A 27,826-nucleotide genomic window follows, 5' to 3' on the forward strand; every position below is an offset into this window, starting at 1 on the left:
TTTTTTTTTTTATTAATTTTCTTTTCAGTTATAATAGTAAATACACAGTTTATCGTGTACATCGAGAGTAATATAAAAAAAAGTATTACTGTATTTCTTTTTCAATTTGTAATAATTTAATAGAAAGTTTTTTTATTATTATTATGGCGTAATTTAACGAAGTAAAATTATGAAAAAGTTCAAAGAATCGGAATAATTGAAAAGGTATCTGTAGAAAAAAAAGCTAAATGATCTTGATTTATTTCAAATCAGAGTTATAAGAATCATATGAAATCAATATACGTACAGATGAAACATTTTTACCATAAAGAGAAAAATGAAGCATTACTTTAAAAATTATAGCTTTTAGTCATCACTTTCCGATATTAAAATTTGACAATAATCACGACAATTAATTATATACCACAAATTATCAGACGTTTTATTAAATCATCATTTAATTAATTTCCCCGTTTAAGGTGTTAGTTTTGAAATATGATTTAATGAAAATTTGACTTATGCTTATATTGTACATATAATACATTATATACGTCTCTATATTTCCGTAAATTAATGTTCAAACAATGATTATGTTTTATACTAAAACTGAGAGATGCGAGCAAAAACGCGCTCACGATCGTAAGTATAATAATATTTTCGTTATGAAAACATATTTGTATATGGTTATTGTTGTATTATATTACTGTATGTTTCTGCGATACGCGACTGGTATTTTCCCCTTTTCCTGTAGACATTTCGTATGATATAGGATTCATGACTATTGTCACTTTTTTACGTTTATTAAATGTTGAGCAATATATTGTGTTGTCCATGAATTATACGACGAAAAATGAAATCCCTTTGAAATTTATGTTTTTTTTTCACGTGTTATGATATACGTATATGTAACGCGATTTGGTAAGAACAACTAATTAATCGATATTTTTATGAAACATTTCTGATATCTGTGTAATTATCTACGATAATACAATTATTATTGGATTAACAATAACTATTATATTATTACAATCGATTTCACATTAATTTCCGTTGTTAATAGGTAACAATACCAGTTATAATAATTATTATTATACTATACTTTTTGACATATGATTTTTTTTTTAAATTACTCTTTAATTTATATAATGACTTAATTAAGTTTCCCGAGTTTTCACAACAGAAGTTGGGATAAATATTTAATTTAATATTAACTTCTATAGATCCAATTTATTTTTCAATAATGATTATTAACGTTACACTTTCGTAACTATATTACTTAAACTACTTTTGTGTTATATGTATACTTGAAAATCTAAAAGTTTATTTTAAACTTTGAATTTTTCTTCAATAAATGTTTACAAATATTATTTAACCGATCAAATAATTTGAAAATTTAAAAGTGATTTCTTCATAACTTGTACTTGTTTATAGCAATTTAAATATGTTTCAAGTATATATGCACGATATAAAAAAATCTGAATTATACAAAATGGATATTTAAACGAACAATTATTTAATTTATTAATTTGTTGTAATTAAAAAATATATGTATACAAAATGAAAAGACTCGCAATTTTTCAGAATTACACATAGTATTATTTTTTACAGTTAAATTTTCAAAATATTTAGACTAATTTTAATGTTTAAGTTAAGTTTATCACAAATCTTATCATTCCATTTTATAGTTTATGCGGCATTGACCTTAGTCAATAAAAATAATTTACGATAAATATTATGATATTACGATTAAGTATACGATTTTTACGAATTTTTAAAAAATTAGTCTTACCTATCTTATTACTGATAAATATCAAAAATATCCAGAGAATTAGAGATTGACATAGTGACACACCGTCTCCGTTCAGAATCGTTTTTCGCAATGAATATAATGTTCATTACTACGTATATTGTATAATGTTATTATATAAATATGATACTATTGGTGCTACTATTGTTGCGTAACTGAAGATAAGAGTGACCGGATTCGTACTGTCGCACCGATATCATTATCTTTTGTTTAGTCTACACCCTATGGTATACTGTCATCTGTAAAAGGCTCGTTGAATACATACGTATTGCTTCAATTAAATTAAAATAAGGTTTGTTATAAAATCGTTTAAAAATAAATCAATATTTAAGTATCAAAAGACTAGTTATCGTTAAAATATTATTAAATTAAATAAAAAAAAAACCAAAACCAAAATTATAATATGTCCGTGAGTAGCTGTATATATAGTATGATTATATTTATTATCATTGAATTTTACATAATTATAATCCATTATAGTGGCCTACTCAGTACTTTATAGTACCTATAAACTTGAAGCAGAACTACTTTACAGAAGAGTGGCTTATTAGTAATTATTATTAAATGTTATTAAAAATTTCCTATTAAATAAATGTTTTGATATTTATTTTTTCTTAGTATTTTGAGCTCATATAATGAATACCTGGATATAATTTATAATTCCACTTAATTTTTTTTTAACATACTACAAAATATAATTTTATATTATGATATTACTTTTTTGGCATTGTAGTATTTAAAAAGTTTTAACGAAATCTCAGTATGGAATGTTATTGTTTAAATAGTCTTAGATGGTAATGTTTTAATTATTTACTTTTATAATTTATATTGATACAAATCTAGTATATTAATAATTTATACTATAAATATCTAAATGGAATACCTAATAAATAAGAAATAAGAAACTAAGTACAAATTGGTATTTTAAAGTTTTAACTTTATATTTTTATTTTAGTAATGTTTAAATAACTTGTCAATAGAGATTTAATTGTATGTTACTCATTGTATAATAAATGTTAATAACTGAAGAAGTCATTGTTCAGATTGGGATGTGAATTAGGTATAAGGTATTACTATTAAACATGGGATAATAGTATTTATGTTTGTTTAAAACTCCTGTATTTTTTATTTAAATTGGATTATTTAGTTATAGTTTATAACTGTAATTATTTAATAAAAGCGATAGAAATTTATATAGTATAAGTAAATTTTTACTGTTAATTAATGTGTCTTGGATATTAATAAATGATTGAAATGACTCGTATTTAGTTTTATTAGATAATAATGGGTTAATATAAAATATAAATTAATGATAAGTACAAACGCATTACTACTTGTAGTACAACGTGATGATTATCATGTTTATACAGTCATAGCCCATATGTGGTAATATGAACTATTTAATTAGAATAATCAATATTAATATTAAATCGTATAAACACATTTATAATTCACGAATTTGTCGGTTGGTATAGACGAATAAATAATTTTAAAAAAACTGTGTTTGTACACGAAAAATAAAAATATAATCTAGTCATTACATCTTTATTAATATTTTGTTTTTATTATATACAAGTAATAATAATATAGCTAGCAAATTGCCCGTTGGAATTTCAGTATTTATATTTTGACATAAATAATTGATTATATTAAAAATTTAAAATCATAAGTTACATTAAATTGTTGTTTTTGTTTCTAGGTCGTATTTTAAATCGTACACGTAAATAAAATAAAATATTTACTCTAATAACGTTTAACATAGATATATTTTATATAGGTAATTGTTATTATTGTATACTGATCGATATCATTAGCATACTAATATAATACCAACAGAGTTTTTTTTTTATTATTTTTCAAAAGTACTTACGTTATTCTACATCGAGATTTACTACGACCAGTCTTGAGTTTTTGTTCCTATATATATATTATGCGCCTATTTGAAACATTTTACATAGGTAGAAAGTTAGTTTATTGACCGTACCGAACAGTCTGCATATAATAGTGCATTGATATTGTTGCGTCAAACGAAATAGGTACCTAGTTATCCGTTTAATTGAATTGTATACACATATTCGCAATGTTTGTGTTTCGCATACAAATTAATAATCAGCAGTTACGTTAATTAACTAATGAGAGATCGTTTCGGAGTAGAGTGGACTGCATATACATTTTTACTTTTGGATAGGAAAACGAAATGAGGTAGAAGTGTTCGGGAAATGTCGAATGGAAAAATTCGCAATCGAACCGGATTGTAGAGTGGGTGGTACGTACATTTCTATTGTCAGGTATAATAATAATTATAATATGTATATAATAATAGATAAAAGTGTCTATAGTTGCTAGTGTTAATAATAATAATAGTTTGAATAGTGATGCGGAGGGATCCTAAGTTTGAAAACAGCCCGACCTTGGAAGACGCCATTAAGGACGGTGTCCTAGTTGGTGATCACATGATACTGAGTAACCTAACACGACTTTATAGTTAACAAAAATTGTTGGCGCTCAGTGGTTCATATAGATGTCGTACATATTAGTTTGCCTATACATAGACGACAATCGAATAAAAATTCATAATATTATTAATATTTATCACGGACACAACTTATATAACACTATTGAAGGTTATAGATAGTAGTATACCTTTCGATTATACATTATGTTTGAGTATTGGTTTCATAGACCATCTACCGTTTTTATAATATAACTTTTAACATGCTGTCCTAGTGCTCTACTTTTTATTTATTACGAATAAAAAATATATACATATATATTTATTAAATCCGCATTTTAATTAAATTTGAAATTGTTCAATGTTATATTTTAGGAATAAATAACATATTATACTCGTAGTTGTTGTCACAGAAAACAACTATTTGTAGAAACAGCCAATTGAATTAACGGACTTTTTGCTGAACAGCGACAATGCTTTCTACTCGTGTCAAATATATTTTCTCTCGTCAGTGTGTCATTCGATATATTGTCCTATCGGCTATCTGTGTTCATGGCCCGTAACCTGAATACCATTCGTATATTTATTGGTGACCAAGCTTTTCACAGATCACGCCAACCCAGATCGTTGAACAGATTTTCTCGAAAATTACACGAATCTAACGCATTAAAAGACTGTACACGCACACGTTATACACAGAATATTTTATTATAACATAAGTTTAATTTCACGTAGTCCGTAACACTATATTACACATAGAGTGTAAGTTCCTGAATAATACATGTTGTTAAACGGCAGCCTCACACCCACCCATATTACACTATAAATGTATAGTGTATTGTGTATAGTGAAATGTAATTTAATTGATACAAGTTTACTTTGCTACTGACAATGGTAGTAACAACTATCGATATGACCTAACGCATCAATAATCAAAATAAGGTATCACTTTTCGGCGTCTTCGGATTATTATTAAGGTTAGCTTGGTTGTTTTTCTTTCTCTCTCTCACTCTACTTCTCTCTCTCTTATACCTGTATGGTATACAATCATTACAAAAATGTTAAACGTTGTGTATTATAATAATGATAATTATAATAGAATATACATAGCACTATAGCAGCATGCAACAATATGCACGTATAATAATAGCAGGTACCTAAGTCGTATATTATATTCCTTTAAATGAACGTTAAACCTTCCAAATTATTAGTGTAAAAAAGCATCCAAAAACAACGTTGGTGATTACTCCTTCTATAATGACTTTGGCGGAATAACAAAAGTTACATAATTTAAAGAAAACAATATGTATTATAGATAATCAAAACTCATTTTTTCAAAACATTAAAGGTACAAAAAAAATAATTGAAGCAGTTTAAAAAAGAGTGAAAAAATTGTACTATTCATTCTTAATTTTGTGTGTTTTAGTTTTAAAATTTCACTAGAAGCAGTAATAGCTTAACTAGGTCAACAAGTATTAATTAATGTGGATTCGTAATCATGCAACAACCAGTATGGGCGATGATTTAGGACCGCCCATATTAAACTGTAAACTACTTTAAATTGTTATTTAAATATTTATATTTTTGTTTTATTAATATTACATATGTTAAATCTTCTAAATAACGCTTTATGAATATTACACGTTATATCTTAGAGAATGAATATTGCAAGTATGGTAGGCCCCTTTCAAGTGTCTTTAATACGTATCTTTGTATTATGTGATTCAATTGAAAATCACTACAACGTACAAAATATAATATATTTTAATATTTATTATTTTTTACTTAAAATAATTATGTTATTTTAATTGTTCACTCACTGAGTACATCGAACTGAGGCATCCACGGCATGAACATAACGTTTTTGGGACGGATTTCCAGCGGTGGAGGATTGTCTTCCCATTTCCACAGCACTCTGTAGCCATCCAGTTGGCCGAACACCCGGAATATTGCCTGTAATTGGGCGGCTGGTAATGACGAACCTTTCACTATGGAACCCATCGAAAAGTAAATTACACCTCGTTGGGCCTCGGCCACATATCGTTCCAATTCCTGTTTAAAGATATGCGCTTATGCGTGAGAAGGTATTGGACATTGGTTTAAATAATATAATTGATAGTAAGATGCACATCTTTATACACGAAAAAAAAAACAAATACGTTGATGATTCAATATTTATTGTGTACATTCTGTATGTACACCATAAAACAAAAACTGCAAAGAAAAACGCTTCGGAAAGAGAGCCTAAACAATTGAAAATAAATTCGTTTTCTAGTAGCAAGAATTTTCAAGAACATCGTCAACACCCTTCCACTCCAGACATTGAGTGTGACTTTCTTCTAATCTTCAAACTACGATACAACGTCACTGCAGCGGAAACTGCATACAACACAAGGGGTTCGATGTGATGGGATAAAATATGTTTGGGTTTGGTTTACACGACGTCGAATCGATACGAATATTTGGTGTGCCGATATTGTTTTTGGACGACTTGTAGAATAATGCATTCTTGTCGACGTTTTAGATTTATCGTCGGTCAAAAATCATTGTGCTGGAAAAATTCGCAGATAGTATAGATGAATGCTCGAGTATTCTTAAGAAGGATAAATCTCATTGAAACAGCTGCGTTTACGGATTAGGCGCGACATGCTGTATGCGAATGGAAAACAATATATCAACACACATATATAATGTATACAAGCCGCATATACGACGATTGCCGATGGACAAAAGAACGAGAGAAAAGATAAAATGTTCTAACGACAGCGTAGAAAAGTAAATGTCACAGGTGCAATTAAAAGTGAAAAATAACAACGGGATTTTGATGAAAAAAAGGAATAAAAGCAAAAAACTACGACTCTCGAGAACAAACTCCAGTAAAAGAAACGTGAAGGATTATCGCTATATCGCAAGAGTTTGAAGATTTAAAGGAAAACATAATGAAACCATTCGAGAGACGATGACAACGACGACTACTCGTATAATAATTACCCAATTTACAAACAGTGTAATAAACATCTAATATTTATCTTATGTTTATATATTTTAATTTTTTTTTCTTATTTACAATACAATTTCCTGAGTGAGATGAATGTTGTATAGTTTTGTGTAATTTTATTATTATTATTTTCTTTAAAATGAGTGTCGTCATGTCGACGACTTAACACTTAATTTTTCGAATTAAATGCTGTTAAACTGCATGAAACGTAAATCGTTCAAAAAGTAAATAATATATCAAACGATTATATTGTTACTTTTAAGTGGCCTACAGAAGTAATTCCGTGTACACTCTAAGCGACGGATAGGTATACACTTTCGGTTGATTACAACACGATTACCGGTAAACTCGAGGAGATTATTATATTTTTTTTTAATATAACGACTTTATTTACCACCTATTATTCATTTTATCGAAAAAAGTTACACTTAACGAATTTTTTAACGATTTATCTATAGAATTACGATTCTTATGTCTTAACGAGATCGATGACAACGCAATAACAACTAACACAATAGACTATAAAGACTGTGAACAAATGAATCAAACAACCAATAGTTAAAATCATTAATCTATATTCATTAATTACATAACTACCTGTCATCTGTTGTCCGAAGTAATACATTTTATTATTTTAACATGGAAGTACAATAATAAATTATATTATTGATTTAATGTACTTATCTTATATTATTTTTATGGTAATTAATATATACACGTTCTTTTAAATGTTAGCATATTTTGCTTTTTAATAATATGTTTCGTGGTAAAACTATATAATTTGAATACATAGCAATGTAATTACAAGGGTCCTAAATTATATTTTAACTGCACTACATTATAAAATGTACACCTATAACAAAAGCTATGAGCCTTTAACAATATGCACATTAATAGTAAAAAATATGGTGTTTTACATGTATATTGTGGTAGGTAACAATCTACTCTAAATTGTAAATGTACATATTAAGATTTATTTTATAATTTGAATAATATTAAAGTGATAAAATAACAAGTTAGCTGGTTAAATTTTATGTACTGCAATGAATTTAAGGAGTTTGCTATTAAATATTATACTTATTTTATACTTATTAATAATATTTATATTAGTGATTGTGGCGTAGTAGCATGAGATCCAATTAATTGAGTCTGATATAAATTATATGTCTAATTATTTTATTTCTATATAAATTGATAAGAATAAAATAAAATATTATTAATTTGTCAATTTTTCTCGTTCAACAAAAGCTAAAAGATCCATTTTAATTAATTGCAATGTTTTAATGATCATTATTATTATAACTTCAAAGTCTATTTGTTTTCTTAACTATTATAAGTTTCAAGATAACAGTGTCCCCGAATTCTTACATTAATCATTAAGGCAATACGTGATAGCCAATAAGCAAATCATGGAATTCTTTATAGAAATTAGATTAGGATAATTTATTGTAACATATTTTGTAAACACGGTATTTAATACCAGTATTATTATTATTATTATTAATGCATAATGCATTATACTATGATTAAATTTAGAGAACAAATTAAGTAAAAATGTTAGACTCCCCTCCCATCTTAAACAATTTCTAGTTACGCCACTGATTGCATTTAAGTCAACAATTATATTGTTTTTATATAATATAATATATATATATATAGAGAAATAATGTTAATATATAAGTAAAAGCATTAGTTAATGGCTCAGCTATAAATCTTAATAATAAAAAATAAAACATAATTTTTACGAAAGTGCTTTTAAATCGGAGTTTGAATAGCTTAGGAATATAAGCTAAAACTCAGATTACCTGTTCCAGAAAATCGGGTGTTCCGCATTTTTTGTGTTGGTAAAAAATATTATCAAAATATAAGTGTATCTACCTTTGAGCTTTGAATAAAGATTACTTTTCTTTGAAGTTCGTTGAATAGACTCTTTTAAAAATCAACCGCGAAAAATCCGAGAGTTCAGAGTGCGATCCTCTTATAGGATCTCCATGTTTCGGTTACAAAAAGAAAAAACCGTTTTCATTTAAAAGAATCTAATATAAAATAAAGACACAAAATTATATATATATATATATGTTATTTAGTATTGTTTCCGCCGTCAGAATAAACTAAAATTGAATACCGTCGTCGAACCGTACAAAAAACACAAAAAAAAAACTCATTTTCAATCACTAAACATTCTCTCGCACGTTGAATAAAATCTATACAGGCAGTTTCTTTTAATGGTAAAATCTTATTTTCTCAAAATGTTTTTAGAATTTTTTTTTCATAATTTAAAGTCACTAAAAAACAATATTTTTAAAAGAATTAAATTTTTACTATTTTTATCTCTATATATTTTTTTTTTACATTTTCAATAATACCATACATATTTTTCATATATCAAAGCAGAATGTTTTTCTAAATATTTTATCATAAAAAAATTTAATTTTGAAGGAATAGCTAATTAATTCTAACTATAAGTATTTGAAGTTTAGATAGCAGAGTAGTGAACTAATGTTTTGTGGCCTGCAAGTCATCAAAGTATCAAATGAGTACCAAAATTCGTTTTTACTAAAAGTACACGAAACTGAGAAACAATAGCATACGTCATATCGCGTTCGTACATATAAAATATCTCTCAACGTCATACACATCTACTAATAATGTTTGTTTATTTACTATAATATCTAAAAGCTTATTGATATCCAAATAAAATTGTTCGTTCCACATCGTGTGAAATTTATGATAAATGGAAAATATGAAACTGACATTTAGAAGTCATTTGTAAATAAATAAAATTTGTTTTAAAAAAAAACCTGTATTATATTTTATACCAAAAATATTCTGTCTCATGCAGACCAAAAACTAATTTATGTGTAGGCACACAACAGTTAAGATTTTAGATTCAAAGTAGAGCGAGATAATGTCTTCATATCCATATTAGACAAAACGTTTTTTTTTTTTTTAAATTTCTCGTTCATGTAATACAATTATTTTCCACAGCTGTAATGAATTTTAAAGAGCGTTGTGTAACTCAATTTATAAGTTAAAAATTGAACACAAGTAGACATAAAAAGTTATAATGTCATCGTAAATAAGATATCTTACAGGAGTTAGTTAAATATAATGCACTTTTTAACATTATTGAATTTTGAAAATTTTAGTCTGTAAGTGTATGTATTAATAATATATATTTATTTTTAAAGTGTTACTAGTTTCTAAAATATTTATAAAAATATCATGTTAATTTATATACCTATTTATAAATTATTTTATACTCAAGTACTATGATTTTTAGAAATTTAAAATAAAAATATATGAGTTTTCATTTGAAAAAAAAAACAAAATAATGTAAAATACTAAATGTTGAAAAACCATATTATAGGTGTTAAGTTTACCTCGTCATAAAGCAACTGTAATGAATGTGTTAAATTATTTAAAATTGGACCTAATGATAAATAATTGTACCAATACGTATAACAATAAATAATTTTGAGCGGAGACAGTCTTTATTTATATTTCATTATGTATTTATATTGCTATTAATAATACACTAGATTGAACTGATTTTTACCAATAACATATGTTATACTTATATTACATAATAAAAATTACCTATAAAACTATTTCATATAATATCCTTATAGTTGTTATTAAATGATAAGCCAATATTGACGTACCTTAGAACAGTATGAATAGGTTCAAGGTATAAAAGGTTAAAATTAATCCAAATATTTTGAAAATTTTATTCTGTATAGATAATGATAATTTATTAGTGGTATAGCGGTACGTATCGAGTATCTATGATGAATATTTTATGAATAAATAACAAAAATCGTTTGAGTATTGAGTACTTATAAATCGTTATTAAATTATGATAGAAATTACTCTCTGAGTTTAAAGTTGTGGCATTTTTCTGCTGTAAAGGTAGTGTCAGACACACATATACATACTAAAAAAAAAACTAAGTCATAATTATAAAATTACTACATTTATCTCCCGATTATAAAATTAAACAGTTTAAAACCAAATTATTTTTGTTGTTTTAGACGGATTTCTTAAATAATTAATGTTCAAATTCATGTTTACAATTTATCGTTTTAAAATGGGTCTTTAAAAATTTGGTAAGTTCATAATCATAATGCTAGATCAAACGTCAAGTTTGAATTATACGAGCTCGTCAATAAGTGTTGATATATTACCATAAACTATATTATAGATATTATAAGTAAACAAATAGGTACTTACTGGCGGCAGGGGCATTGGTTTCTTGTAAGTACATCCTCCAACTTCAATGATACCTGGCGGTACTGGTCGGGAATCTCCAAACACGAAATGTGTGTTTGCGATGATGGCGTTAACGTCGTTCAAGGATTCGGACACCGTACCACCGTTGAGTTTTCCTAAGTATTTATCAACGATTTCTTGAGCCTATAAAAACCACGGAAACTCTATCTGTTTGTGTCAGTAAATACTATATATTCGTAAATATAAATCTCGCGCACGTACAACACAATAAAAAACACTATTATATTTTCTCGATTGGCTGTAGAAGAGTGTTTCTGGAATTAAATGTTTATTTTACAAATGTAGTGTTTGATCGCCAATAACAATAAAAGTTGAAATAACGACAAATTTAATATCAATCAATTTAAAAATAAAAATAATATACAGTATCGTCCATTTAAAGCGCGTATATAGGTAAAATAATTTTATAAATGTTTATGGATTTTAATATTTTTCATAAATTTTCTTATTTTCGAACTAGTATTATATTTATGAATTGTTCTTGTATTATAATAATACATTATTACGTAAATATTTATTTTATAATTTTTCATAAAATAAGCAAAAATAATATTTCCGTTTTTAAATGGCTTACAAACATCGTGTAAAGCACGTTGAAACATTTTTTTTTTAGAGAACATTTAGTAGATTTTCAGTGCTTATAAATTGGAACCTCGTAAATATATTATAACAATATCACTTAAAGTTGGCACATAATATTACATCATTCTTACCGTCGGTTCGTATTTGAACTTGTAATACGTTTTCATCGCTATCAGAATCACGGAGTTGATCAAGCGTTCAGCAAACGTCATCCGGCTGGTGAACGGTAACAAGTTTACCGGCACATACGACGGCGTAACCACGTTGCCAACCATATCGCCGAACCACGGATAGAGGCTGGTCGAAGTAATGCCGACGACAGGCGCCCCGAAATGATTGGCTATCGACACGAAGCAACCGGTGTTGAAGATCTGTACGGATGTAAAAAATTAAAATGTATTCGATTGTCGCGTAGTATTTCGATATGCTAGATCGGCGGAGGAAAATAAATAAAAATTCAATCTAAAAATAAAAATAACAAATGACAGAAGAGCGGCGGCACTAGTGATGTGTAATGCTTTTACGGTAGTACAGAATATGAATGGATTTTTGAAAACCCATTCCGAGAGTCCCGTTAATATCTAACAACAAAAATATTATTACCGAAATCTGCAGCAGTAGTTGTTAAGAACATGCTATACCTTTGCGAATTTAACATGTAAGCACTAGTTACATGATTGAATGTAGATATTGATGACTGATTGTTTTTAAAAATAGTGCGTTACAACATAAACGCAAGTCGTGTAAAAATGTAAAATGAAAAAATTATTTAAATAATTAATAAATACTAAATACATTAAAAAAAAACGGATATTATTTGTTTTAGCTGTAATATGTTGTACTAGAAGCATTAAAAAGCCTACCCGTGTCGTTATGTTTTATTGAATTTTATTAACACATTTGTAACTACGTGACAGTCGACGGAAAAAAAACACGCGAGGACCACCTGACTAAAATACTTTGAATTGGACTTTAAATATATCGTTTTCATTTTTCTAAAAATTTTTTATTTAAGCCACCTGTGCTAAGTCTCTCACGAAACGCGGGTTAACGTCTCCTTAAGTAAAAATAAAATTGCTGTCGTCGGGGTTTGAGGGCGATCCGCTGAGGGTAGGCAGACGTATAATGCTTTGTATATTATTATATTTTATATTGTAAATTTAAAAATGTATTATATTATACGGTAGGTATTAACATTTTTCACCGTCGCCTGCGCGCACGACGGTTATTGCAGGTCACGGTTCGTGGCGTTATGAGTGATTTATTTTTTTATTTTCGCGGACAGGGTTCCGGGTATAGAAAATGCGTTTCTCGCGTAATTTAATGTAATACCTGACGAGTATTGTAGAGTTTTTCTCGGGCACGTATATAGTATAAAACATTGTCGGTCCGCAATCTGATTTTTTCGTCCTAAACAAACAGGTCCGGCCGCTGATCTATTGTCTTGTATCGAATTACAGGAGCGGGGCTGATTTCTAGCGAATTTTTGTGCCGTGGACCCGTTCCAAAAGCCGGACACGACTCGGTAGTTTTTTTTTTGTTCGTATACTTACCCTTAAATGTGGATCCGGCGCGTGCGTGTAAGAAAGAAAAAAGCGGTGACGACGCGTTTATCTTTTGGCAACCACGACCGACCGTTCATTAAGATAAATCGAATAATATTATAATGGTATATTAACTACCCGCTGTGTAACGTGACGTTCGCATAACCAAAAACCAATCGATATAATATTATAACAGCGTAATATATATAGGTATACCTACTACGTATATTAAGTATTGTATGATATTACGCGCCTACCGCGATATTAACGATCGTCATGCATATATAATTTAGGTATATTACGCATTGATGGATGATTGATATCGCATACAAATATTATTTAGAACGAAATAAAGTTATTTTTGTTATTTTTCACGCACTGGGCAATAAAATAATATCATAACCGCGATTCGGTGCCGAAAAAAATAGCCAAAAGTCGATGCGTGCGTGCGCATCAGTCATCGAACAGTGACTATAAAACCGTTTTTATTTCGATTATTTTTTGACTCAATAATTATCTAGTCCACCACAACGGTAATCAAAATCAATATCACAAATAATGATTGTACTACTATATTCGACACGTATATTATTAGTTATTATTTATTATTATTAATAATGAGTAGGTAATGTTTATATTTTTAAAAATTTAGAGTCAGAATGCCGTCCAGTAATTAACGATATACCTTATTTTTACAGCACATTGTTAACTAAACGATTATTTTGTATTTGAATAAAAATGAATTCGAAAAAATAGCAAGTTTCTATAAACCAATCTTTATGTATTATCGTATCAAGGATATAATTATTATCATGATTCACGATAATACGCAGATACATAATATGGGGATATTGTTCGAATGAGTATTTGAAAATTAATCATGATTACCAATTTTAATCCATAAGCATTTTATACGATTAGTAAAAATTGTTTGAATATAATAATTAATAAGTGTTATAAGACTCGATATTACAATATGCAACTAATTTATATTTTATGCATAATCATTTGAAAAAAAAATTGTTCTCTTTTGAGAAACATAAGTTTGTATGGGATCATATGACATGAAAATCAATATATTATTATGATATTAAATACAATAAATAAGTATTTGAAATTATGGTCATTAAGTATACTTAGTGATTACAAAAGTCAGTACTCAAAAAATTTAGATGCATAGTTGAATGATAAAATTGGCACTTGGCAGTGTGCATGCTCAAAGAATCACACTGTATATTATAGTATTAAATACATCAATACACGTACCAATTGAATCGCTTATTTGAACGAGTAGCTATATGAATAAAGTGATTTGCATAACAAGACATCATATTATATATGACACATAACGAAACATAATATTGACCGGCGCACAATGTTTAAGAATGCATTGTCGTCTGCGCTGACAATAGGATTAAATCGAAATATAATATATCTGAATATAATATTATTTTAAATGAGTATTTTTGGGCCTGGCAGATTAGATGATACGATCGTCATTGTGTGTAATTTCCGTAGGTTTTCTCGACTGTAAAATTTAATTGACTGCAAATTTACAAAATTAAAATAAAATATTCCGTCTACTTTGCAGACGAGAATACGTCGAATAATTAAAATTATCAAGCATATTAAAATATATTCTGATTTTTGAGAGAAAAAAATCTGAGTACACCAACGTGTTTCAAGAAAAAATTATCGTTCCTCATAATTTAACGAATAGCACGTAATGGTTATTTGATCACGAATAATTAAACTTAAAAAAAAAAATGGTTTTGTTTTTTAAATATTATACCGCTATTAAACCACTGCTCGTTACTTAATGTACATTTTTTGCGATTTAATTTTGAGGCGCATAAAACGTCTCTGCTAACTGCCAAGTACCCTAAGTATGGTTTCGATATGACTGCAACATATTACTACAATAAGAGCATCGTTTGAATGCAATTTATCAACAATAGTACTAGTAATAAATATTGGACTGTATTTGATTAGCAGTCATTTTACACAGTGTGCTTGTTAACATTGGTATATCATTATTCCACTGCAGAACACAAACGCACTTTATAGAGTGATCATAATATTATTATAGTCTGTATATTGTTATGATTATAATTTATAAGTAAATTTGTTTTTTTTTTCGTTTTTATTAGATAAAATACAATCTTTAAATTAATTATTAAAATTTACAACAAGTATTTGGGAGCTTGTTTTTTTATAAAGTTGGGTAGCATTAATAGTGAAGTCATCCATCTATAATATTCCATGTCTCCGTGGCTCGAGAAAACAAGTAAATTTGATTTTTTATGTTATAAGTCATCATTTATGAAATCATATAAGTAATTTGATTCAAATGGCGTTCAAATAACGTAACTATTATTATTTGTTCTAGTCCGGTGAATTAAAATTAATTGCTTAACCAATATTTATACTGTATTTTAAATATATATATATATATATTTATTTTTAATAATTTGGGTTAATGAATGGATTAATACTGTTCTGTTATTTTCAATTTCATGTTCTAAAGCAGAATATTTGTTGAAACTAAGGACTGTTGCCTTTTGTTTTATTTTGGTTCCGGTTCTTGTTTTGGTAATTAATTGTTTCATTAAAAGGATCTCGTCCCGGTTCCGGTTTTCAAAAATTAATACCGGTATTAAACGGTTCTAAATATAGAAAAAAAATATATTCTTTAGTATCTGTTATATTTGTATATAATGCATGATACATAAAATAATAAAACAAATAATATAGGTATTAAAATAAGACACAAAACTAAGGAAAACTATACCGGAAAACATTAAGTTCTACTAAATCAAGGAGTGTTCTAATAATATCCCACAAATTACCTACAATTTGGTTTGGCAGTGGAGCTTGGAATTTATTAAGACGAATTTGTAAAATTATTTTGATATATCTGCCCATGTTCTATGGGCGGATGAGCGAATTTCGGTATTGTGCAAATTCATACTAATTATGAGCAGAATATAAAAGCGTTCTATAAATACGTTACTGACCTCACCATTTGTAAACTATAGGTAACATTTAGCTAAGACCAAATGCGTGTAAATTCTTACTAATTACGTACAAAATAATTTAATTAAACAATTACACATATTTCGTTGGTGTATACAGTTAGGGGCATAGACGTATTCCTGCAAGGTAAATGCAACGCGTAAATAAAAACAATATATTCCTTCTTGATATTCATTTAAGTATAATATAGTAATGTGCATTTTTTTAATATTGTTTTGATTGATTTATGACTGAAATGATACGTTACCTACGTCGCTTAAAGTGGTAGGAAAGCTGTACGCTGGTCCATTATATTATTAGAAATTAATGTAATATCGATCTTACCGTACTGAAATAATAAAATTAATTTCTACCCATATGGGTTTAGGAAAAAGTGAATCGATTAATTTCAAATGTGTAATACAATATTTGTACCCAAATACTGTGTTGAAATGAAGCAGTTATAAATGTATTATGCATACAAATTTATTTATGATTTGTTTTTTACTTAAAATTTATTTTTATGTTTAATTCAGTTAGGAATTTTAACACTAAGTTCAAAAGATAAATTATTATCTACAATTGTTTCATATGAATAATTTACTCTGAATAAATTATTTTTTAGGATCATTATGTATAATAGTTGGTATAGAAGTTTTAATGAAGCGAATAATATAAAATAATAAAAATGTATATACCTAATCTATCACCAAAAACAAATTTATACCTATATGTACTACAAAATTAAGAAAAAAATTTAAACATATCATCATTATTTTGGAAAATATGACCACTTTAATTACGATCAGAAATCAGAATAAAAAAGACCACGTTATCACTTATCAGATCACAAATGTTTTATCAAAACAGATTATTTTTGATTTATAATTAAAAAATACATTTATATTACCTATCAAGAGCTAATGATTTAATAATGATAACTCTATTTTATATCAATATTTTTTTACAATTATTGCTCTAATTAACCCACTTCAATTTATGTGAACATAATATTTATTACTTCAATTTCAAATCGTTTTAAAATTGAACTAGTCGGTATACATCTAATAATATACGATATGTATTGTAATAATGTTAAATAATTGTGTTTTATATAATTCCGTCAATCGAATTTATGTTCACACGCGTGACAAATTATACCCGACATGTATGTCGTGTTTTTGTTTTATATACACGACGTTAAAACAAAATCTATTGTTGTGCAGCATTTGTGCGTCACCTCGAAAGTGGTGGTGGTCGGGTGCAAAAAGGAGGAGTTTACTCGTTTGTGTCGGAAAAAATTCCGTAAATAATTGATTAGACGACGACGAGCGAATATTGAATTTTGTCTACCATCGTGACTATTTTTATTTCGTTCTTTTCTTTGGGATTTTCGGCGATTTCCTCACCCTTCTTACCCCAACATGTTGCACTCGCCGATCATTCGTCCTTCCTCATCGCTCATACTCAGTTTATCTAGCTAACGTGTCTTCGAACCTTTCAAACCTCTTCATTTGATCGAGTTAGCACAAAATATTTTATACAAGTATACACTATGAAAATGAAAAAAAAAACAACAGAAAAACTCATCACATTTTTGGAGATACAATATAATATGGTGTTACAATTACCGTCAAAATCTCCTCGAATTCAACCCATTAAATAATACAATTTTATCGTTTAATATTTTCCGCAATAATATTACTACAAATCATATTTTCTTATGCACTATTATCACGATAATAATATTATTATGACGTATGTTATTGCAGTGTGTCGTTTTACTTTAAGAGATGATTTTCGTTAACTGACAGTCAATAAAAAGACGACATATCATTACTTATTATTACAACGCGGCATGATAGTCATATTAATTTGAATTTCTCTCTACTCCGACTTCGTCATCGGTCGTTACAATCGCCCCCACAATAGATGCCTATTTTTTCGTCATACACTAAAATATGTATTCTCTGGAGCAGACCGCGCGTACAAAACGTCTTAAAGTTCGGGTGTGTAACGAAGACGCGTGTGTTTTCGCTGTCACAGAATTCGCATCTCTCGCTCATGGTCGCGCCAGGCAACGGATTTTTCTCTTCCCGGTCTGCATCGCAGCATCTCTGCGTATACAATTATATTATCATATACATCGCTTATATATCCGACGTATTTACTCGCATTCACTCGGCGGCGGTGGCGGCGTTAGCAGCGCGTATATCATGCTTCGCACCGTCGTCATCGTCGTCGTACCTACCTATTACTTTCAACCCCTTTTCGAACGTTGAGTAGTGTTGGTTTAGCTGTCATAACGCGAGCGATCGAGCGCGTGCGCGTGTACTCGCGTGTGGTGGTGTGTGTGTGTGTGTGTGTGTGTGCGTGTGTGTTTACGTTTCGTATTGTCACGACAACATTTACACACGCACATGTACACGCGCACGCCCGCGGTAAATGCGCTTGTTTTTTTCCTCTCATTTAATTCGATGCAAAATGTACGAGTACAACGCACAGTACGACATATTATTATTATTATTATTATTACCAGTGACAAGGATGTGTGTTTGTGTGTACGTGTGTTGTAGTGGTTTCGAGTGTCATGTTTTAACGACATCGTTATTATGACGAAACATATACCTCTAATGGGGTCGGGTTCGCACACACACACACACACACACACACACACACACACACACACACATGCGAACGCGGTACGCCGTGAAATAGTACAGTACAGATGTGTATGAAATTATAATATATTATATACCTATATGTATAATGTATATACACATATATAATATACTTATTATTTAAACGAATTTAACCATCCGTCTGTGTAGAATAAGTTACACTAAGAAACAACACGGTATACGGGATTATATTACTTTTACATTATTATGGTGATATCTACTATCGTTATTATAGAATCTTAAATAGTTTGTCGTCGTTAGTTTTCGGTAACTTGCACGGTTAGGTGCTCTAGGCTAGTTTTTTTTTACTTTAAATTTCCTTTTTTGGTTACCGGGGATGGTGATTGGAAAGTTATTGCTAAATTTATTGGAATATTATTTGGCATAAATGGTATCATATGTATTTAAGTTGGACAAAGTCACTGAGTGTTTGTATATTTTTAAGTATTCATATTGGGTTGATTTTGTGATATATCAATATACTATACTTTAATTGTAGTAAAAGGCGGTAGACAGATCGATTTGAATTTTTTTGAAATTTGATTTCATTTCGTGAATTGCTATTTCGTAATTCCAAACTAGCCTTACTATTATTTTTTTTATTTTAATATTTTGTGTTTAAGACGTATTTTGGATTTTAATAATGGATGTTGTAGATATTGTCTCTAGTTGCCTATTTTTTTTTTTTGTCTTTGAAATTAGTCTTTTGTATCTAAGATGATTTTTAGGTACTTCGTAGATTATTGAATTGGCGCCAGTTCCATTGTTGTGGACAATCTTTGAGTCTAAGCCAAAGTCAACTTATATTAATTACACCATTTATGAAAACATATAAAATTGTAAAAAGTGTTATGTTTTTTAATAAATAATTATATTAATTAATTATATACAAAGACAACGTTAAAAATTATGCATTCATTTCAATGAATATTTATATTTATTGGTTAAACAGTTCAATAGAATACAATTTTAAATGTAACTTAATGTTATATTATGTGATAAAATAATATTTGGCTTTTAATATAATAATGTTATACTGGTAACTTAATTTAATGAATTTACGGTTTTATTCCTTTGAGTTCATCAATAGTTTTTAGATTTTGACACGAACATTGTCTTTTAGTTGGAACCGTTGGAGGTCTATCTTAAATTCATAAGACGCTTTTTTTTTTTGTTACATTTGTTTTCAGTTGTTATAGTGACATCATTGTCTGTTTTAGTATGATGAACGCATAAATAATACATAATGTATAAAACTATTCTGATTTCGATTCAAAAGATAATACATATTATGTTTAAGATCCAACGTTTCTCTAAACAAGGGTTATTATATTTTAATAAAGACCAATATTATTAGATTGATGTTCCAAAGTAAAAACATTATCACATGTAATTATTACTAAAAATAAGAATTATATTAATCAAATTACCATTAAACCTAATTATTTTAAAATATTACGGCCCAAAAAATTAGAAAATTAAGTTTATGGATTATAATTTCTTAGTTGATTTTTTTTTCGGTACAGGAATCTGAAGAAATATATTTTCTAATTAATATATTATTTCATTAATTAATAGTTGCTGAAAACGATATAAGTACTGATTATGTAACTAATCTTTATATATACTTATTACTTACTTTTATATTTATGTATAAATAATAACATTTACTGATTTAAATTATAATACACATAACAAATTATAAATACAATAATATTATTTAATATTTTCAATAGAGATTATGTCATATATTATCATTGATTAAATATATTTAATCAATGATATTACCTATAATGATATATGTATAATATCATTTTATTTTAAATACGTCTTAGGTTTTAATTTATGAAACGTAAAATAGAGTTCATAACTCAGCCGTGTACATCTGTGCTTACAATTCGCTGCCATAGTTACCAGTATAAATATTGATGGGTAAATTGGCTATATTAATTATTTATATATATATATATATTGGTTGCAATATCATTATTTTTTTATTTGATGAAATTTAATGTATAAAATTTCTAATTTAATAAGGATATTTTAATTAAGAATTATTATTTTAATTTGAATACACACTGTTTTCGTACAAGAGGTGTATAAAAATCCAGTAGGCAATCTAATGTGGTTGGCAAAAATGCAAGAGTGCAAGTTTTTCCTGGCTTTTTTTATTCCAATGTAATTATTAATCGGATAAAACATTTACTAACCTATTATAGTAGATATGCTGTAGTGACCGACTAGTATACCTGCAGTGGTGGAGAAGAGTGTCAGGTGGCGATATTTATTATTTTCTATAGTTTGCATGTTTACACGGGTGTGGTCATGCGTGTTTTATAAGCTTAGTTTTTTTTTTTTTTTTTTTAATTCAAATTTATCGGTTAATTTTACACTACAAACAGTTATAATACTAATATTATAATATTGTCGTTTGTATTACTACATTTTATACAAAATCGATAAACTTAATGCTCGTTGCATATAGTCTACTGTACAATTTAACATTGCCTTTAACTTAATTAAAAAATATATTATCTCGTATGAAGTTTTTGTATAGATATTTTAAATAAAAAAAATAATTGTAAACATAAAATCAGTTTTATGTTCAAAAATTAAGTTAAATCATATTATTATTGGTAGGTTTATTGTTTACTTAAAGATTTCCAATTTTAGTTTATCCGTAAAAGCAACAACAAAATGTTCTATTTTACTATTGGGGACTATATATTATTATATCTTGATATTTAATTAAAAATATATTTTCGTTAAATTTTTTATAGTTATCTGTTAGCTGGTGTAAGTTAAAGTCTCCGTGATCTATAATAATTTGTTTGGCAAACGAACTATTTACATAAAACATAATATATTATACACAATGGGAAATATAATTTTGTAATATTTACATCTTCTATAATGCATGGGATACATGCATGGGTACTACATAGGAGTACTGAACGCGTCAAAGATTATATATTGTATCATTGACGTTAAAATGTAGCTAATTTAATAAAACACGTGTCTGTAAACACAAAACGCTATAATATTATTTTATATAAAACGCATCTACATTATATTAAATATATAGTATATTATGTAACATATATAGGTATTTTGTGCGTTAACATATTCACCGATCCCTGAAGTTTCGTTTAGAATAACGCTTTAAGTTTTTTTTTTAATCTTGATAAAAATTGAGATCAAATAAAATTGTCGGAAGAATGGAATACTACGTGCTGTGAGCGTTATATATTTGTGTTATACGGTTTTTATTTTTCTAATTTCACCAACTTTATACATTTTACATTATTTATATTGTTAGTTTTATAAACAATGTCAATACAAGAGCATAATTTATCGAGGGGTAAGACTTTAAATTTGTGAAATTCGTTTTTGCTTTAACTAAGTGCTTAAACATTGCCTAGAAAAGGGACATAAATATGCGATGCCTGAACTTTTAATGTAAGTCATAAACCATTAATTTCGAATGCATAATAAAGCTGAGTCGATTAAAAATTGAATCGTTATAAAAATAAGATTGCTTAAGTTTAATAAACGCCTTGTTGGTTGAATAAAACTAGAAATATTAAAATATCGATTAAATAAAGTATAGCATTTCATGATAATCACATTATATTAGAAAAAAAATATGTGTCTACATTATTATAAAAATTCATAAATGCTACAGCTATTTTCATAGAAGTATGATATAATTGAGTAATTCACAAATAATTAAAAATGACTATTAACAATATAACTATAATGTATTTAATTTATATATACTTATTACATTTTAATTTTTTAGGCGTTTATACTTTTTTCTATTGATTTTTTATTTCTTATCATATGTGTATAACTAATTATTTATATTACCTAAAGATAAGCCAAGGCCAAAAATAGCAGTTGGATTAAATTTTATATAAATAGTATTTTGTATTTGTGAATTTTTATTTAAATTATTTATAGTTTATAGAACTATCGTTGTTTAGACAATTATATATTAGCTCATATTATAAAGTTTTAAAATACAAAATCAAAATAAGTTTCGTTTTATTCTCATACATGGGTGAAATATATTTAACCAATTTCATTTTTAAACTTCTAAATTTTACCTGCAGTGTTAACTAGTAATTAAACTCAGAAGAATTAAATTGAATTAACTTTATAGGGTACTTTTTATGCAACAGCGAATATCTGGAAAGTTTCGTTAACACATTATTTATATTTGATACATAGTAATCTATATGTTTTTTACAGAACTGTAATGTATTGTAATACGAATATATTTATTATTTTTTTACATTTGAATTTTTCGGATTTAAAATTAGCGGTCATTTTTAGTAACATTTAAATATTCTATGAAATATTTAGTGAAATATTGACCCACAATGTCGAAGGTAATATTTGAATCGTAGTTGGAACTTTTAAAAATTCCGTTTAAATAATTGAATAATGCAAAAATCGATACTATGTAATAAATAGTTCTTTAAATATTGAGCGATGAATGGTTTTATACAATGATGTATGTTATACTTGAAATTTTAACCAAATGTTTATATAAGCGTTTTTTAGACACGAAATCTTCTAAAATATTTTGTTTCTTTCAAAGCTATTTATGAAAATATATTTTCATACTTTTTTCATTATTCAGTTTTTACATTTTGAGTTTCATTTAAAAATTTCCTAATCCGAAAAGCTGGAAAATTAATAATAAGTCCCTCGTATATTATTGTTACAGTATTCAAAGTATACATATTATGTGAAATTTATTGCTATTTTTTATAGACATTTTATGTTCGAATTTTGTTATTACATTGGATATAATAAAAAAAAAAGATTTGGGTTATTATATTGTAACTTAAACAGTATTATTCGTAAGGACTTGAACATTTTTGGTATTACATACTATTATTATTTTGTATGCGCAATAAAGTTTTAAAAATATTTAGACTAGGTATTTAAGCTATTTATTTCAAAAACCTATTCTGTTCTTTGGTACGCGAAATCGAATTATTACATAGTATAGTTAATTAGAACAATAATATACTTAATATCTTATAGGCGGGCGCGGATCCAGAGTAATTATTAGGGGGGGGGGTATTACATATTATACAATAATTATATTATTATATTATAATTATTACCTTCGATTATATATACAATATATATATATATCATATATTTATTATTTTAATTTTATTATATACACAATCGATGCTATTACTATAAATATTTTATTCTATTTTAAAGGAATTAACTTACAACTAAAAATTAATAAAAAAACCTAGGTAGGTGCATTAAAAAGAACACTTTATTTAAGAAAAATTAGTAAAAACTATTAAAAAACTATTAAATATTAATAAACCAACAATAATTGTAAAGCAAAATCTCATTTTCTTTTTGTTTATGAAAAATATTCGACATTTGTTAAATTTGTATTTATTAATTAGAAATATTCAATGTTTGTTTGAAAAAATGTTCATTGTAAATGTTATCTATACAACCATCTCTGCATAAATAAATTATTATTATAATATGTGTCAGTGTGTGAAAAAAATTGACTAAAATACATCTGTTATTTAAATTATGGTGTGGGTCTCATACTTAATCACTAATTATTCAAAGAGATACAGGCGCTAAATAATAATGAAAAAAATTGGTTTGCATGGCAATACAACACGAGTCGTGAACTCAATCATTTTACTAAATTATAATTTATAATATGTATTCAACAACAAGATATATTTAATTTTAAATCACGATAAACCATATATCCACTAACATTAGTATTTCGTATGCATTAATTTATTATGTATCAGTGACCTGCTCAATGATGAGGCAGACTTGAAACCTACCTTACACCATACAGCGTGACGACTTCTCTGATTTTCACACTTATAAACATACTATTAAATTTTATTGTACGCGTGCACGCACATATCTGATTTAGTATCAAAACTTCGAGTTTGAATTATGAAATCTGTATTGAATAGGTAGTGGAACTTGAAATTCACGACATTAAATCACCTAGGAAGTATATGTGTGACCTAATTAAAACTTCTATACCAAAAATTTACTCTTAAAACTTAATTGTCTCACTTCGTGCACATTGTATTTTTTATTTTATGTCCGATTGTTTCGTTGAAAATTTTACAAACAAGTTTATACTGCCAACTGCGCACCACTTTATTATTATGATTTTACAATGATAGAATGGCTGTTAATATTGAATTAAAGAGAACTAAAAACCAATAGCAATGTTAGAAACTTGCATAACATAAAGTATACAATATTATTTTCTTTTGACCGATGTACTCTAGTATATTTACTTTTTGGATATTCTTCGAATACTACTGCATAGGTACGGAAAATATAAAATGGCTCCGATAATTTAATGTACGAGTATATTTGTTTTCGAATGTACTGAATTATAATATACATTGATATTATTCAGTACACCATTTTCAAGGAGGTTAGGAGGCACGTGACCCCCACCACTGCGAAATCATTTTTTTTTTTTGTTGGCCATACTGTAGCGTTTAGAAATTCCTAATAAGTTGCATAATTTTAGATTCCGGACGGAGTACAATTATTAAACAATTATACAATTCAAAGTAAATCTATAATAAATATTCGTTATTTGTAATCACAAATACCAAATGGTACCTAATGATTGAGTATTAATCATGATGTTAAAAAATGATTTCAATTTCATTGTTATTTTAAACTTTATTTATAAATAGTAAATACACACATTTTACCACTTGATAACAGATATATAGAATATATGTGTATAGGTAATGAATACAACCATAACTTTTAAAACGTTACAATCTAAAATAATGGAATTTGAAGACTACTGTTTATTTTTATTCCTAATAAATTTGGTATGTACGTGGTACGAATATTATGAACGCAAAACGTCGCACAGTTAATTGTTTATAGGTAAAATAAGTTAATCAAAATATATATTATGATTGTTGTGATATTTTTAATTACTGAAATTATATAAATTTAAATAATTAATTTTTATTTATATTAACTTGTTTTATACTATTAGTATGATTATTTGATTTTCAGTAATTAAAATAGATTTTATTAGAATAAAAAATAATCATAAAAAAAACCATAAGTATACTACTACACAGTGGGTGTTCGGATGTTCAAATGATTTCAAGTTATAATACAAATTGTTTTAGTTTTAGGATAGACAAATTGAATATTATAAAGACCTTAAGAGACATATTAGTTTAACATTATATTTATGATTTAGTCTACACATAAAAAATACATGGTGAATTGCCTACAGTGTATTAATATTTTAAAAATTTTATCGTGTACCTATAGAAAATTGTCAAATTGTAAGTATGTGGTAAAAATTTAAAATATCTACGATTATTTATATTTTAATTACAACAAAATATTAAAAATCGTTTGAGAAGAAATAGTTATTGTACAGGTTAATATCCAATGCTATAAAACTTCAAACGTTCATAAAAATTTTATTTTGACTTTTTGATAAACTTTTCTTTTATCATAGTGTAGAAAAATGTAAGAAGAATCTTGTATACAATTGTCAAATCTTAAATATAAAAAATGAAAATTTTTAAGAATTTTTAAGTGCGAAATTCTTTAAATATTTCCAAAATTTTACTGATTCTAAAATTTAATAAGTATAAAAAAATATTGTGATTATGTATTTTCATATTATTTAAATAAATGCATACAAATCATGTTAGGAACCTTGAATTACATTTTCAAACATTTTGACTTGGCGAATTATTTTATACCGAAAATTATTGATATATTAATATATTAATATTGTCTATAAATAGTTTAAAAAGAGTTAAAATATTAAATTTTAAAGTATAGGAAATATTAACATAATAAGCGTTAATTTCACGGTTATTTGTTTTAGATTTAAACTAAAAATTTTCATTTTCCCTTATTTTTTTATTCCCTTCCCCCTCGATTATATTGAAAATACTTGTAATTTTTTATTTTGACCTCATTAAAATACAAACAAGATCCAACTTTGTAACAAAAATTATCTTAAAAATATTTTTTCAAGTACTTCCGTGTACACACACACACACACACACACACACACACACACACACACACACACACACACACACACACACACACACATTATAAAATAAAAACATTCATCGTTTCGCTTAAAATTTAAAATATCGTGTATCTTATAAATGGTAAATTTAAAAAAGATGGTATTTAATAGTCATTTGGGGTTTTTTTTTACATTTTTACCAGAAAATAGGTTAGATACTGAGTTTCTGGTGAGATAGATGAAATAAATACACGAATGATTATATAAAGTTGTATGAACAATAGTATCTATTTTTAATAAAACTGATACCACTTTAGAATTAACCGAGAAAAAAAATCGGTTTTTGAATGCAACGAATTAAATGATTTATTAGAATTGTTTTGAAACTTGAAGGCGCCACTTCGTCC

General features: G+C 27.0%; 2 protein-coding genes across 6 annotated transcripts in view; one reads left to right on the forward strand and one right to left on the reverse strand.

The window, feature by feature from the left end:
* LOC113550378 (gamma-aminobutyric acid type B receptor subunit 2) overlaps positions 1–27,826 on the forward strand; it is a 274,638-nt gene that overhangs the window by 12,404 nt on the left and 234,408 nt on the right. The gene's annotated exons all lie outside the window — the stretch shown is intronic.
* LOC113550380 (UDP-glucuronosyltransferase 2B13-like) overlaps positions 1–27,826 on the reverse strand; it is a 37,610-nt gene that overhangs the window by 3,943 nt on the left and 5,841 nt on the right. For all 3 annotated transcript variants that reach the window (XR_003405014.1, XM_026952153.1, XM_026952152.1), the window contains 3 exons: positions 12,243–12,482; positions 11,470–11,652; positions 6,059–6,290 (listed from right to left, as the gene is read on the reverse strand). Coding sequence is in view for 2 of the 3 variants with exons in the window: in XM_026952153.1 (XP_026807954.1) it covers positions 6,059–6,290; positions 11,470–11,652; positions 12,243–12,482 (655 nt within the window). In the remaining variant the exon portion in view is untranslated. The remainder of the gene's footprint in view (positions 1–6,058; positions 6,291–11,469; positions 11,653–12,242; positions 12,483–27,826) is intronic.

Source organism: Rhopalosiphum maidis, chromosome 4 (assembly GCF_003676215.2).
Source record: "Rhopalosiphum maidis isolate BTI-1 chromosome 4, ASM367621v3, whole genome shotgun sequence".
NCBI classification, from domain to species: domain Eukaryota; kingdom Metazoa; phylum Arthropoda; class Insecta; order Hemiptera; family Aphididae; genus Rhopalosiphum; species Rhopalosiphum maidis.